This window comes from Falco cherrug, chromosome 6 (assembly GCF_023634085.1).
Source record: "Falco cherrug isolate bFalChe1 chromosome 6, bFalChe1.pri, whole genome shotgun sequence".
Classification (NCBI taxonomy): domain Eukaryota; kingdom Metazoa; phylum Chordata; class Aves; order Falconiformes; family Falconidae; genus Falco; species Falco cherrug.
In genome coordinates, this window is record NC_073702.1 from 4,823,793 (window position 1) to 4,837,034 (window position 13,242).

General features: G+C 37.8%; 1 protein-coding gene across 3 annotated transcripts in view; it reads left to right on the forward strand.

Moving 5' to 3' along the window:
- The window catches only part of UBE2J1 (ubiquitin conjugating enzyme E2 J1), a 38,583-nt gene that overhangs the window by 23,210 nt on the left and 2,131 nt on the right, over positions 1 to 13,242 (forward strand). For all 3 annotated transcript variants that reach the window (XM_027798010.2, XM_055714199.1, XM_055714198.1), the window contains 3 exons: positions 562 to 667; positions 2,969 to 3,098; positions 7,064 to 7,195. In XM_027798010.2, coding sequence (XP_027653811.2) covers positions 562 to 667; positions 2,969 to 3,098; positions 7,064 to 7,195 — 368 coding nt within the window. The remainder of the gene's footprint in view (positions 1 to 561; positions 668 to 2,968; positions 3,099 to 7,063; positions 7,196 to 13,242) is intronic.

Sequence of the window (13,242 nt, forward strand, 5' to 3'; positions counted from 1 at the left end):
TTTAGATGGCAATTCTGTTATTTGCTGTTATAGTGTTTAAGTGAGCTTCTTCCCCAACATGATGACATAAAAGGAGCAAATTCTACATAAAAGAAAACCTCTGAGATTGTGTGCACTAGATTGCAGAATTTGTGTCTAATAGAAAGCATGCACAGAAAGAAGACGATGTTATGAATCCTCTTCTTCCCCCCTCCCCCTTTATGTTAATTCTACCTTACTTTTTTTTACTTCAGAACCCATTTTTAAAGTCTTGAACTGTAACTTTGATATTGATGCAACATTTTTGTAACAACTTAGCTTTTCTTCTCTGTGTTGACTGATGGAATAGTGAGGCCTTACCTTTCATTTATAATGTGAAGTTTATAATTATAACTATTAAAAATTTAAGAAAGCCTTGCTGTGTAGCAAAAAACCCTGTGCTGCTTGTATGAAATTCAGACTACTCCTTTAGCCAAAATGAAGTTTCTCAGGCAGAACTGCAGCTTTTCTATGCTGAGTGTAGAGTGAGATAACATAGCAGTTGTTTCTGCAACCTTGTTTGTATTTGTTTTCCCATTTTAGTAAGAACAGCTTTACTAGCCATTATTGGATTTATGCCAACCAAAGGTGAAGGAGCAATAGGATCTCTAGATTATACACCTGAAGAAAGAAGAGCTCTTGCTAAAAAGTAAGCACTGTTTGTTACTGTAAGTACAAACTTATGTTGCCTCAGTCTGTTCTCTTGCATTTATTCCAATTATAACAGAAAGGTCTGTGCCTTGTGGGTATATATTTTTTTTTTTTTTTCCGGAATATTGTGCAAACTTGGAACTTAGGGTTAAACAAAATAATTTGAGAGGGCTGTATTCCTTCCAGCACTGTGTGGTCAGTTCAGAGGTTTGTCTGAAATTCAGGCTTAGAGATGTAATTAGTGTTGTGATACAGTAGTAATTGCAGTGTGGAGGGAAAATCAGTGTGATGGAATTGATAGTCAGTGTTGGTGGGGGAGAAAACAACCAAAACAATGATGTATCATTTCCCTTAATAATGAAACAATGGCAAAAAAATCTGAAACAACTGCTTGTGAATGATTTTTAAGAAATTAATTGAATTTGTGACTTGATGAAGTGATTAGCTTAGTGGACAAGGGGAAATCAGTGGATGTTGTTTATTGTTGACTTTAGCAAGGCTTTTGGTGCTGTCTTCCTTACCATCCTCATACAGAGGCTCTGAAGTACAGCCAAGGCAAGTGGGGACAGTAAGGTGGATTAAGAACTGGCTGAGCTGCCTGGTTCAGAGGGGTGTGGTAAGCAACACAAAGTCACCTGCAGGCTGGTCACTGCTGGTGTACTTCAGAGGTCCACAGTGGGACCAGTGCAATTCTGTGTCATTAATGGCCTGGACGATGGGGCAGAGTACACCCTCAGCAAGCTTGCAGAAGATACAGATCAGGGAGAGGTGGCTGATAAACCAGACCTCAAGGGGCTGGAGGAACCTCCTTAGGTTCAACAAAGAAAAGCAAAGTTCTACTCCTGCAGAGGAGTAACACCAGCCAACCAGCTGGAAAGGAGCTTGGAAGTGGGGGACCTGGTGGACACCAAGCTATTAATGAGGCATCAATGTGCCCTTGCAGCAAAGAAGGCTAATGGTGTCCTGGGCTGCATTAGGAAGAGCGTTGCCGACAGATCCAGTCAGCGCTGGGGAGGCATCTGGAGTCTGGGTCCAGGTCAAGGTACAGGAAAGATAGGGACTTACTGGAATGAATCCAGTGCAGTGCCACAAAGGTGATGCAGGGGACTGGAACATGTTTCATATAAGGAGAGCTGGGAGTGTTCAGTCTGGAGAAGAGAAGGCTCAGGGGATCTTACTCGTGTACAAATATCTGAATGGAAGGTGTAAAGAAGGCAGAGCCAGTCTCTTCTCAGTGGCATCCAGTGCCAGGGCAAGAGGCAATGGGCACAAACTGAAACCTACAAGATCTGGATGCAAGAAAACACTTTTTTTTCTTTTTTTTTCTTTTTTTTTTTTATTGCTGTGGAGATGGTCAGAGCGCTAGCACAGGTTGCCCAGAGGGGTGGTGGAATCTCTGTCCTTGGAGGTATTAAAAATGTGACTGGAAACAGACCTGAGCAACATGTTCTGCTTGACTCTGCTTTGAGCAAGGAGACTGGACTAAATGATCTCCAGAGGTGTCTCTCAAGCTCAATTACTCTGTGATAGTCCTTAAGTGAAGTCTTACACCTTTGCCTTCTTTTTGGTCTTTCTCCCTTCCTCATCTGGGAAGTAGAAGGTACTTGAAAGACTGTATCCCTATTTATAAGCAAAGTTACTGTCTTCTAAATTGTAACTAGTAACTTATTTTGCAGGCAGGTGAGAGCTTATTCTGCCTGCACTCTGAGCCAATCGGAAGCTGCAGCTTTCCTGTTAGCATGGCACTGGGTCAAAGCTAATAAGCCCTGGTGAGAGGCAGGGTTTAGTGGGTTGGTTTTGATACTGTGCTATCAAGGTTGTGCGGTTTCTCATTGGCTTGGAGAGCTGCCTGCAGTGTGCCCTGTAGATAAATTTTGTGTGCAAGAGAGGAAAAGTAATGCTTTTGCAGAAGCTGAAATTCCTAGATTTGAGGTGTGAGCTCCTGGCTCCAATTTAATATTTGTAATAATAGTTAGATCTTTATAATTTACAATTTTAGTTTGCTGCAGATAAGAAGTTTTAAAATGTAACAAATTATTAATAAAGGATAGATAATAGCAATATGTAAGTCACTTGTTAATACTTTCCTAAATGACGTAAGAGAATATGTCATTGTAGTATAGATTATTCTCAACATTTTTTCAGAGTAGTGTGATTTGGGGCGGTGGCAAGTACTTTTAAGCTACTGGTCTTGACATCACTTGTCTTTCTGTGGGTTGTTTTGCAACTAGTTTATTTAAACAAGCGCACAAGACCATCATGAGAACATGCTATTCTGAGCTGTGTCATTTGTGGCCAGGTCACAAGACTTCTGTTGTGAAATGTGTGGCACATCTATGAAGACGGCTCTCTTACCACTGACATCCGGAAGCGTGTCAAGCCAGGCAGACAAGGAAGCTAAAGAACTTGCCAGACAAATTAGCTTCAAGGTGATGTCACTGTTTAAACTTCTGTTGTATAGAATTTAAAAAAAATAATATTGAGGAAACACTTGTAAATTGCAGAAGGCTTCATTTCATAAACCTTCATCAATCTCTGTGTGGAAACCTGCTTTTTTAGGACAGTCTGAAAGAGAAATACAGGAGTGGATCTCTTGAAATGTGCCGATTAATAAGTTGTGCATCTCAAGCACCGATTGATTAGTTTTGATTTCAGTGGTGAGCACTGTGGTAAGAACTCCCTAACTATGTTGCTTTTACTTCCATGTTTTTGGTCACTAGTAACTTGATTAAATTCTCCAGAATTAGTCTTACTGTAAGTGTGTTAGCAAAGTTCGGCCAAAGCTAACCTAAATTTTTTTCCTTTGTGATTTTTTTTTTTTTCTTTTTTTTGTTCTTCCTCCTTTTGGCTTATGGAAGGAATAAAACATATTCCTACTGAAAAATGGTTGCAAATTCTTTTGAACTACCCTGCAGCTGAAGATACTGAAAGTTGAACTCTGGTATGGAAGTTGCTGTTACCCAAAAAGGTGTTCTCTAGCTTGTGTTTCAGTGAAAGTAAGATTTGTTTAGCCAAATACGTGCCTTAGAAAACTGCATGTCTTGCATGCACAGTCTTGTTTTTCACTGGGTTTTCCACTAAACTTTTAAATCGGCCACTAAGGAAGACTGAGTGCATGAGGGCGGGGAACTACAATGAAATATATTATGACAATATGGCATTGGTGCAGAATGCATCCTCACTGAGGCTGGGGACTCTGGTATGTCCCCTTGTATCAACAGTGTTCTCCTAACACTGTCCTCAAGACTACATTTTTTTTGTGTGTGTGCCATGAGAGTGAGATTGCCTTCTACTGAGCATTACTCCAGTTTTGCAGGACCTGTGTATTCCTGTGTGATCTCGCATCTAGACATGTTGACATGGTTCGGTCTGTGTGTAATAATATGATAAAACCATCTCAAAATATTTTACAAAGGTGAGGAGATACAGGGACAGAATTTTAAAAGGAACTACTTGGAGGAGCAATGGACTGCCTGCCTCCTGGCTTTTTTACAATATATGAGGGTTAAAATACATATGATTAATTTTTACTTGAGAACTGCTAATCCTCATCCAAGAAATTCTAGAAATATTGGAGTATGATTTTTTTTTTTTTTAAAGAAAGAACTCTCAACTTCATTTCATACCTTTTTCAGTTTTAAAATGAAAGACTTGGGGACATCGACCTTTAAAGAATATTGGTGCATTTCATGTGTCCACGTACTTAACGCCACCTGCTAAGAACAAGCACTCAGCAAGGGAAGAATGAACAAAAGCCTCAGGTTTCTAGAGCCTTTAAGTATCCATTGTGCTTCAAAAGCCTCAGGTTTCTAGAGCCTTTTAGTATCCTTTGTGCTTTTTTTACAAGGTAAATCAGTTCTGTCCTCTGGTTGTGCCTTCCCTCCCTTTCTCAAATAAAATTTTTGGGATTGGGTTTTTTTAAGCTTCCTGCTTCTCTGCTTTCCTTGACTTTGTTATTGTTTGTTTGATTGATGTTAGGTTGAGGCATTTGATTAATTTTTTTTTTAGTAAACTAATACTATGAATTACTAGCAGAGAACACAAAAAGCTTTTTAGTAGTTTGGATATAGTCCGTGTCAACTTAGGGAGTAAGATTTAACATCAGATTGCCGATTGAGTGTATAATTGGAGAGAGCCTCTCTACTAGCAAACATACTAGCAATCTCTGCATTATCTTGATCCTTAAAGAAGAGATTTCCTATCTTTTTCTAGATGATCCTGGGATTATGAGAAATCATTTCATACCAGCCTTAAGCAAAATGGTAATTTTTGAAAAAACAAACCATATGAGGTGTTGAGAAAGGAATATGAAATTCAGGAGGAAAAATAAACCACGTTTTCTTGTTAGTTTTTCTGCTTCTGTGAGCCTTCACCTTTGTTCCTGTCTGTTTTAATAGAAAACTGCATATTTTTTTATTAGTTTTACTTTGACTTGCAGATTGTTTTCTGCATTTTAGGTGCTATATACCATAAATTCCATTCCACTTCAAAGAAAAAAAGAAAGATGACTTATAGCATACACATGACTGTAAAACACTATAGTTTATCTACATATTGCCATCACAAGGCATATTGTGCAGTAAAACTAATTCTCACCCTCATTATTTCATTTACATATGTTGATTTTCTTTCCTTGTTGTCTGTGTTCTCCAACTTTTCTGGAAGCAGAGGTAAGGGCTGGAGAAAAATGAGACTATGTGACAAAAAAGATACTTCAGTTTTGGGAACTTTCAGGTGGTTATTTATTTGAATGTTAGTCTGACTTCAGTCTAGCATACTAGACTTAGTACTTTCCTAAACTAAAATAAATCAAATGCACATTTTGTAGTGTATGTGCTTTATAGAGATTAACAGTAAAGATGAAATGAAGGCTGTATTGGAAGAAGCAGAAGTATGAAAAGCAGTGGTCACAGGTTCCAGGGAAGGAACTTAGAACTGGATATGGGAAAGGAAAATTCACTTTGCAGGTTGTCAAATGCTGGAGCAGACTGCTCCGAGAGGCTGTAGAATCTTTGGGGATGCTCACAACTTGACTTAATGTGACTCTGCTTTGAGGAGGGAGTTGGACCTGGTGTCATCCAGAGGTCCATTCCAGCCTAAATTATTCATAATCCTGTGATGCTTTGTTGCTGGTCCATATTTGAGTCAGAACTTGTCCTATCTAATATTATTACAGTTCATAGTAGTGAAGTGCAAAAGGAGAGCAGTGTTGTCAGATTAAGTGTTGTTAAGTTTAAATTCATCTTCAGGTTGTTTCAGTGACATTTTTTTGGATTCTCCTGAGATAATACACATGAAGAAACAGGGAATTTTAATTTCTCACACAAAATAGTATCCTGAAAGAATATCATTATCTTTTGATCTTATCAGCTTGTTATCACCATAACTGGTTGGTTTCTAATACACTGTTTGTATTTCTTACTATTACTACCACTACTTACATCTGCATTTGCAAACAGGTATTAGATTTGGAATTGTCATTTGTGTAATAAATCGAGATCTAGATACATGACTTGGAAGGAGACATGCTTGCTGATAAAAATTGATCTGATCATTAATTTATTTTTTCTTAAATAGATTAAATGTATAAATTTTAAAGTGTTTCAGTTCAGGACTCTGATGCTATGTTCCTTTCCATTCCCAAAGGATTATTGCAGGCATATATACTGTTTTAAACATGAACTTCTATGTCACTACTGATCTCTTGTCTCAAATTTCCAAATGCATGAAATCTAAATTCTGGGAATTTATGCTTGTTAGGCATTTTATAAATGCATACAAAAACAGTATTATAAAACTTTTATTTTTATTTTGCTTTGCTTGTGCTGAAATTTAAATACTGTAAACTGTGGAATGTGTGCCTGACAGTGTAGTGCCATGTGTTTATGCCCACTCTGGTTGTGAGGCAACGTTGGTACTAGAAGTATAACCACATTAAACTAGCATTTAGCAGAGGCTAGTTAGCCCTGCTGAGAAACAGGTTATATTAGTTTATTTGTAACAACGGTAGTCAGCATTGTCTTAAGGACATGAGAAACAGAAGTTTTAAAAAATGGTGTCATTTGTGGCATTATTTTGTCCTGGATCGTATAAAGAATTTTCTTTTTTGCTTTATACATATGTGCATTTTTTTAATGTTATACATGTTGCTATGTGCAAAGGAACTTAGAATTTTTTTTAGACTGATGCTTGCACATCTATAGTCTCATTTCTAAAGAATGAGAATTTCTTAAACCTGTTGGTGTGTAGTTGAAATGCAGTTGGTGTACTTGATTATTACATTTCAGTATGTCTCATATTCTCCATACATTAAAATACATATTTGAAAATAAGCCAAATCTTTTTGGAGCGATTTGAATCTTGCCTCTGAAGTGTACATACGTACTCCTTGTAGGCAGAAGTAAATTCATCTAGGAAGTCTGATGCTGGACCGTCAAACACATCGGGACTGAACCACTCTGCCGCTTCATGTGAGCCCCAGCAGGATGGTACAGCTAGAGTGCTCCAGGACCCAGCAAGCGCAATGGTATGGTCTGTCTCTGAGCTTTATCAGTGCAAGTACAGACATAGTCTGAACGTGAAATCAGTACCATTAAGCTGATCCGAGGCTTCATTAAGAGTATGTAGTTAATACGTTTCTTCTAAAACTGCATACTTTTATAAAAAAATCTATGTGTAAAATGAGCAAATAGTATGCTGAATCACTTTTAGATATAGTGATCACTTTGCTTTCACTTCCTCCTTTTAAAAATTATAAACAATGTTATTTTAGCAATTCTTGTTCCTAGTAGTTTCTTTAATATATGGGTTAACAGTTCATTAAAAAGTTGCAGTGTCTGAAGTACTACAGTTTACTGTCTGCATAATGTAGCACAGACTTTTGCAACAGAATTCTTAGCCAGAGGCAAAATGTTTGTGATAATTTATAGCTTAACTAATAATTAATTTAATAAATAATTTAATATAAATAATAGATATAAATTAATGCAAATTAGATATATAATATAAATAATTTAATTTAATATTGATTAAATAGATCTTCCTAGCTTTTATAAGCTCTCAAGTAAGTCTGACTGAAATATTCTTACCATTTGAAGTATGACACTTACGTTTTAATACTACTAGGTGTAGGACTTACATAATGGTTTTGGAAGTGACCGAGGCCTGGTGGTGGGCCAAGGCAGCTGCTGTTATGACTGTGGCAAATGCAATCTAAATTCACTGATAAATTGCGGGCAAATCCCAGCTAAGCTGTCTTTTTTAGAGAGATGGGGCTGCAGATCGGTTAAAAAACCTAAAACACGTCAAATAACGTCAGACCATCTGTTGTGTGTTTGCAACATATTTTCAAGCTATGTAGAAATATAAACATGCTAATAGCATACTTTTTTCCACAATAAGGATTTTTCCAGATTGTTGAGGATTTAATAAACCATTTTATTTTATTCTTCTTATTGCAAATCCTGCCTAATATAGTAGTACTAGCCAAAATACCAAGGCATTGCTAGCATTTTCCTGGGGAAAAAGACTGTTTTTTCTTTATTAATCCCATTTCTAAGAGATTTTATTTTAATAAGTTATGCGGATTTAATAAGTAATGATTAACTTAATGTTCAGCAGAACAGTCCCATGTGAAATGAGACCTTTAAATATATAAATGTAGGTAAAAATACTTACATGTTATAAACTGTAAACGATGAAAAGTGGATTCATATTTTAAGGGATCACAGTCATGATTGTTAGTTTGAGTTTGAAGCAATACCCCTGTTTCTGGGCTGCCCCATTTCGAGTGTTAGAAATTTTCTGGAGCCATTGGGGAGTGAAAATGTACAGCCACACAATGGAAGACAGAAATGTGTAACAGGAAGGATTACTTAAAGAATTTGAGCTTGCTATTTTTGTGTTCATATTAATGTGGAAGTTGACAGAAATCTTCCCAAAGTAGGGGGCCGGAGGCCTTGATCTGAAAGAGTATCCGTGCAAAGTTGGATCCTTTCTGCTCAACTGGGCTTCTTGCATGTGTAAAATCAATTTATTGTCTTAGTTCTTGTATGAAGACTTAATTCTACCTTACTAAGTTGTAGGTGTTAGGTGTGGGCAACATCAGATCAGTTTTCTTTTTCTTTTGGATAAAATGTTTGCCCCTCTTCATTTAATGTAACGAAGTTAAAATGTAACCAGTCTTCGTTGAAAACATGATGGTAAATAGGTGAAGAGGAGAGAATCTGTAGGCTATGTTATCACTATGGGAGAAGCAATCTACAGGCTGCATCATGGGTGAGTTTGTTCTTCCAGCACCAATCGTCTCTTCCATGTTTTTTACCTTTTAAGCTGCTTGAAAGGACAGAGATTTTGCAATGAATTAATGACGAGGTATTTGTGAGCACAGTGTTGCCCTTTCCGGCATACGTTTAACTGAATTCTTGTGTGAAAAGCACAATGCCATGTGTCTCTGGCACGGCATCACTTTTACTCCATTCTCACTGTTCCACACACGGCCTTATTCCTGAAGAGAGAATTTTTCATTTCATTAGAAGAAAAGATATTTTGAATTAGCTTTCCCTTCTGTCACCTTTCACTTAAAGGGATATAGCCTCACTGACTAAAGAAGCCCTAAGACTTACAGTATTTCAGTTAATGATACTTGTTTTTTCAGAATTCAAAACTCAAATTGAAATAGTTTGTGTTAGTAATGGCAATTGTTATATCAACAGCAATGCTATCATAGTGTGAGCTGTTGTGTTATTTATTACTTTTTAGTTTTAGAGATTTTTGCCTGTGAAGAGACTTACTGTGTGATGTAATTGTCGTGTGGGTGTGTTTGTGCTGTTGGAGAGGTGCACTCAGTGCTCTTGATTTCTGTGCTCTCCCTGCCTGACCTCATCTTCTAGGTCACAGCCCTCCCTCCCCACCTTCTCTTGTCATTTTGCCAGACCAGCAGCTAGTATCTTGATGCCACAGTTAAAATTACTACAGTGTCCGCTTCAGTCTGCTCTCTAGCAGAGGACTAAATACCTTCCCAGTGCAGTGCTGTGTATGTATTTCCTTAGTTCCTGCCATTTAAAAAGCAGACGGAAGGATAGAAGTTGTCTCTTCAGTGCAGCACTTGATGATGAAGGGGTTTTTTGCCATGTTTTTCCCCTGGTACTATGTGCTTTTCATCAAACCCACTTGTTGGTTGTTCCCATCCATGGCCTTGCTAGCAATGACTGAAGTGTGCAACGCTAGTGCAGATGTTGCACGTTGGCGGTTAAAATTTTGTGCACCTACATTCTTAGAGAATATTTATCAAGTACTTAAATTACTTTATTTGAATAAAGAACAAGGAGGGAAAGGGGATGATTCTCACACCAGCGATAGTTGCTTCCCAGGAGAACTTGCCATAACGTTATTGAGGTTTGTTGGTGCAAGGCAATGAGAACAATAAAAGGAACGATGCTGCCATGGAGGCTCTGGAAAATGCTGCCACAGCAGCTTGGGTAAAAGGATACAGAGCTGCAAATAACAGGCTTTAAGCATTATTAAGGCTAAAACAAATGGCTACCTAAAGCATTAGTAGTAGTAGCTGTTGATGTCTGCTCAGGGCAAAGTAATGGTACGTTGTTCCTGTTTGAGTATTCAAATGGCAAGCAAGGTACTACTGGAAGTGGGCTCGGTAAGAGTAATTCACCTTAACATTAAGAAAATGAGATCCTTCCACATTTGAGCAAAAGAATGTTTTTGAATGAGTATATTGCAGATACTCATGTTGAACTCGGGTCCAGATTCAGTCACCTACTATGCCAAAGGTCTCCTAAATGTTGATACCATATTCTCATCACAGTCTGCAGGACTAGTTAGACTAGGCTAGAGAGAACTGCAGCTTACTGAGAAGCAGAGGTTGGTAGGCTACGTTGCTCTGTCTGTACCCCTGATTGCAATGACTAAATCCATGTGGAATATGATGGGAGCCTGAACTCGTAGCTACCACACCTGTAGCAACCTACATTTAGTGTGTTGATGTGGTATGATGTCCCACCTTGGTGCTTATAGTTGATGAATAAAATTGATACTTGATACGACTTATAAGGTGACAAGCTAAAAACTCTGATTAAACCTGGGAATACATTAAACCTCAGTGCACCTGTTACTAACCACTGTAGTAAGTAGTGCCCTGCGCTACTATGCTGGCTGGGTGAAGCCTTGTGATGAGGGGAGATGAAATAAGCAGTGTAACTGAAGTCAACTAATCTTGAACTGATGGAGGTTTCTGTGAGAAAATGAGGCTATGTTCTGATGCATGAGATTTATAGAAACCCTTACCTTTAATCATACTTTCTGAATGATATATTGTTAAAAAGGGTTTCCTTTTATCAGTAGTAAGTGTTGTCTGAAGTTTTGTAGTACTAGAGCAACAATTTAAAATGCCTGAGCAATCAGGAGTACTTGCCCAGCTTTGATTTGTTGAAAAATAGACATTTTTCTTATTAGCTATTAAGCCATGCTGTGTCAAACTTTGGCTGTTCTTCGGTTGGAAGTTATATGGGCAAACAATTATTTCAGTGGTCCTTGTATCTTCTTATTCCTGTATCTTTCATGAGTATAAAAAAATGAGATCATGAGTATAACTGAGAGGCTTCAGTAACCCAGAGGATTTATATGGCTCTGAGTTCCTAGAGCTTGCTATATTTTAAAACTCTTTTCTAAGATGATTATTGAGTACTTCCAGCATTCTGATGATTTTAATTTTTTTTTTTTTCAAATAATGGCCTGGAAACATAAATGATGCAGTGAATGCTACTATTCTTCAGTAGACTGAACATAGTGTAAATTCCCTTACTTGCATCTTGTTATATGATAGAACTTCTTGCTAATTCTAATGTATGTAGTGTATATATGTAATATATGTTACTGAACTAGCCTTATTCATCCGACTTGGATGTTCTTGGAGCTAAGTTTTTGGCTAGTCCTAGCAGTTTCTTCAGAAGCTTCAGAAATAATATAGCACACAAAGTACATATTCAGTGACTGTAAAGATCTGATGCTAAAGGTGACTACAGTGTAGCTCTTATTAAATATTTTGTATTTTCAGTCTGTTAAGCCCTCATCCCCAACGTTCCCAGCATGGGTTGGCAGAAAATGACTTAAAATTGGGTGGAAATTGTGCCATGTGAGGTGTTGCATTAGTCTAAAAATCTTGACGTTTTTGCTTGAGAAGGATTTAAAAACTTACTGTAAGTGAAGACATCTGCCATTTTGGGGATTCTTAACAATTAAAGTCTTCAAACAAAAAAATCTTTATCTAGATGTATGTATTATTTAAGATACAGTAGCATCTGGTCCCAGATTTATATTGGGTAACAATCACTCCTTTCTTACCTAAGTTGCTTCTGTATGTCTGCTAATAGTTGGTCCTTGGTTATGTTGGGAATTCCCAGGCAGTGGGTTAGCTGAGCTTTGCGTGAAGCAGTCGGTCTGCCGCTGCCCTGATGCATCTATATAATGTCCTCCAAAAAATAATTTAAAGCCTTGCGGTTGTACGTGAAGTTTCTCTTGAATCACAGCTCCACTGATGTTAGTGTACAGCAGCTTGTCTCATTCAGAACAGTGCCCTTCTGTTTTACTTTTAAGTTAAAACTTTGCAGTTTTGAAGAAACCCAGGTGGGTGACAGCCAGCACTAGTTACTTTTGTTAGTGAGTATGAAGGATCAGGAATATTTCTGGAACTTTTTTTTAGTTCCTTTTTTGAAAGCTGCTTTAAGAAGAGTGACGCTTTGCCTGCTGAATTTGCAGTTCTTGCTTCCTGATTTAATTTCTCACCCTCTTCTCTTCTGAAAGATGAGAGTGTAGGTGAATCTAGGAGCTTCATTTTACAAAGGTTCAGCTTCCTTAAGTCTTCATTTTCCTTGGCATGAGGAGCTTTCAAGTGGGTTCAATATGAAGCAGAATGACTTTCTTCTGCAGTGTAGTGGAAATTGTGGCAAGCTGCTTGTGGTGTTCTTGGCTGTCTTTGCTGATAAAATAAATCTTGTAAAAATATTTTTCTTTTGAAGCTACCCAAGCTGCTTGCTAGCTTAGGCAAGAAACCTGTGTAAACAGGCAAGCTGTGAAATGTGGCAAGTAATTACACCAGTATTTCCTTGCTGATAATAAATAGTAGGAAATCCTAATGATGAGGAGGTAGGAAAGGAAGGTAAGGTCTCTTCCCTGGGCTAGTGAAATCACTGACTAGGTGAAAATTTGGAATTATTTTCCTGCATGCAGATATATGGCCAAAGAGTCACGGGACCAAGGGCTAATTTCTGTCTTGTGGATCATCAAACCCAATACACTATTGAGGATACTGCCGGTTTGGCCATGTGGAAGGAGTATCTTTTATGGATATAGTAGCTGGCCGAAGCAGTGCTTAGGGTTGTAGATATTATGTCCATCAAAAGGCTTTTCCTCGGAAGTACGTATAAATTGTCCAGAATTCTAGTTTTATCTGCAATAATGCTAATTGGTCTCTTAGAAGAAGGGAGGGTTCAGAGAAAGCTGACTCTGGAAAATAGCGGTTGCTGTAAGTGGGAATACCTGCAAACTGTTCTGAGAAGT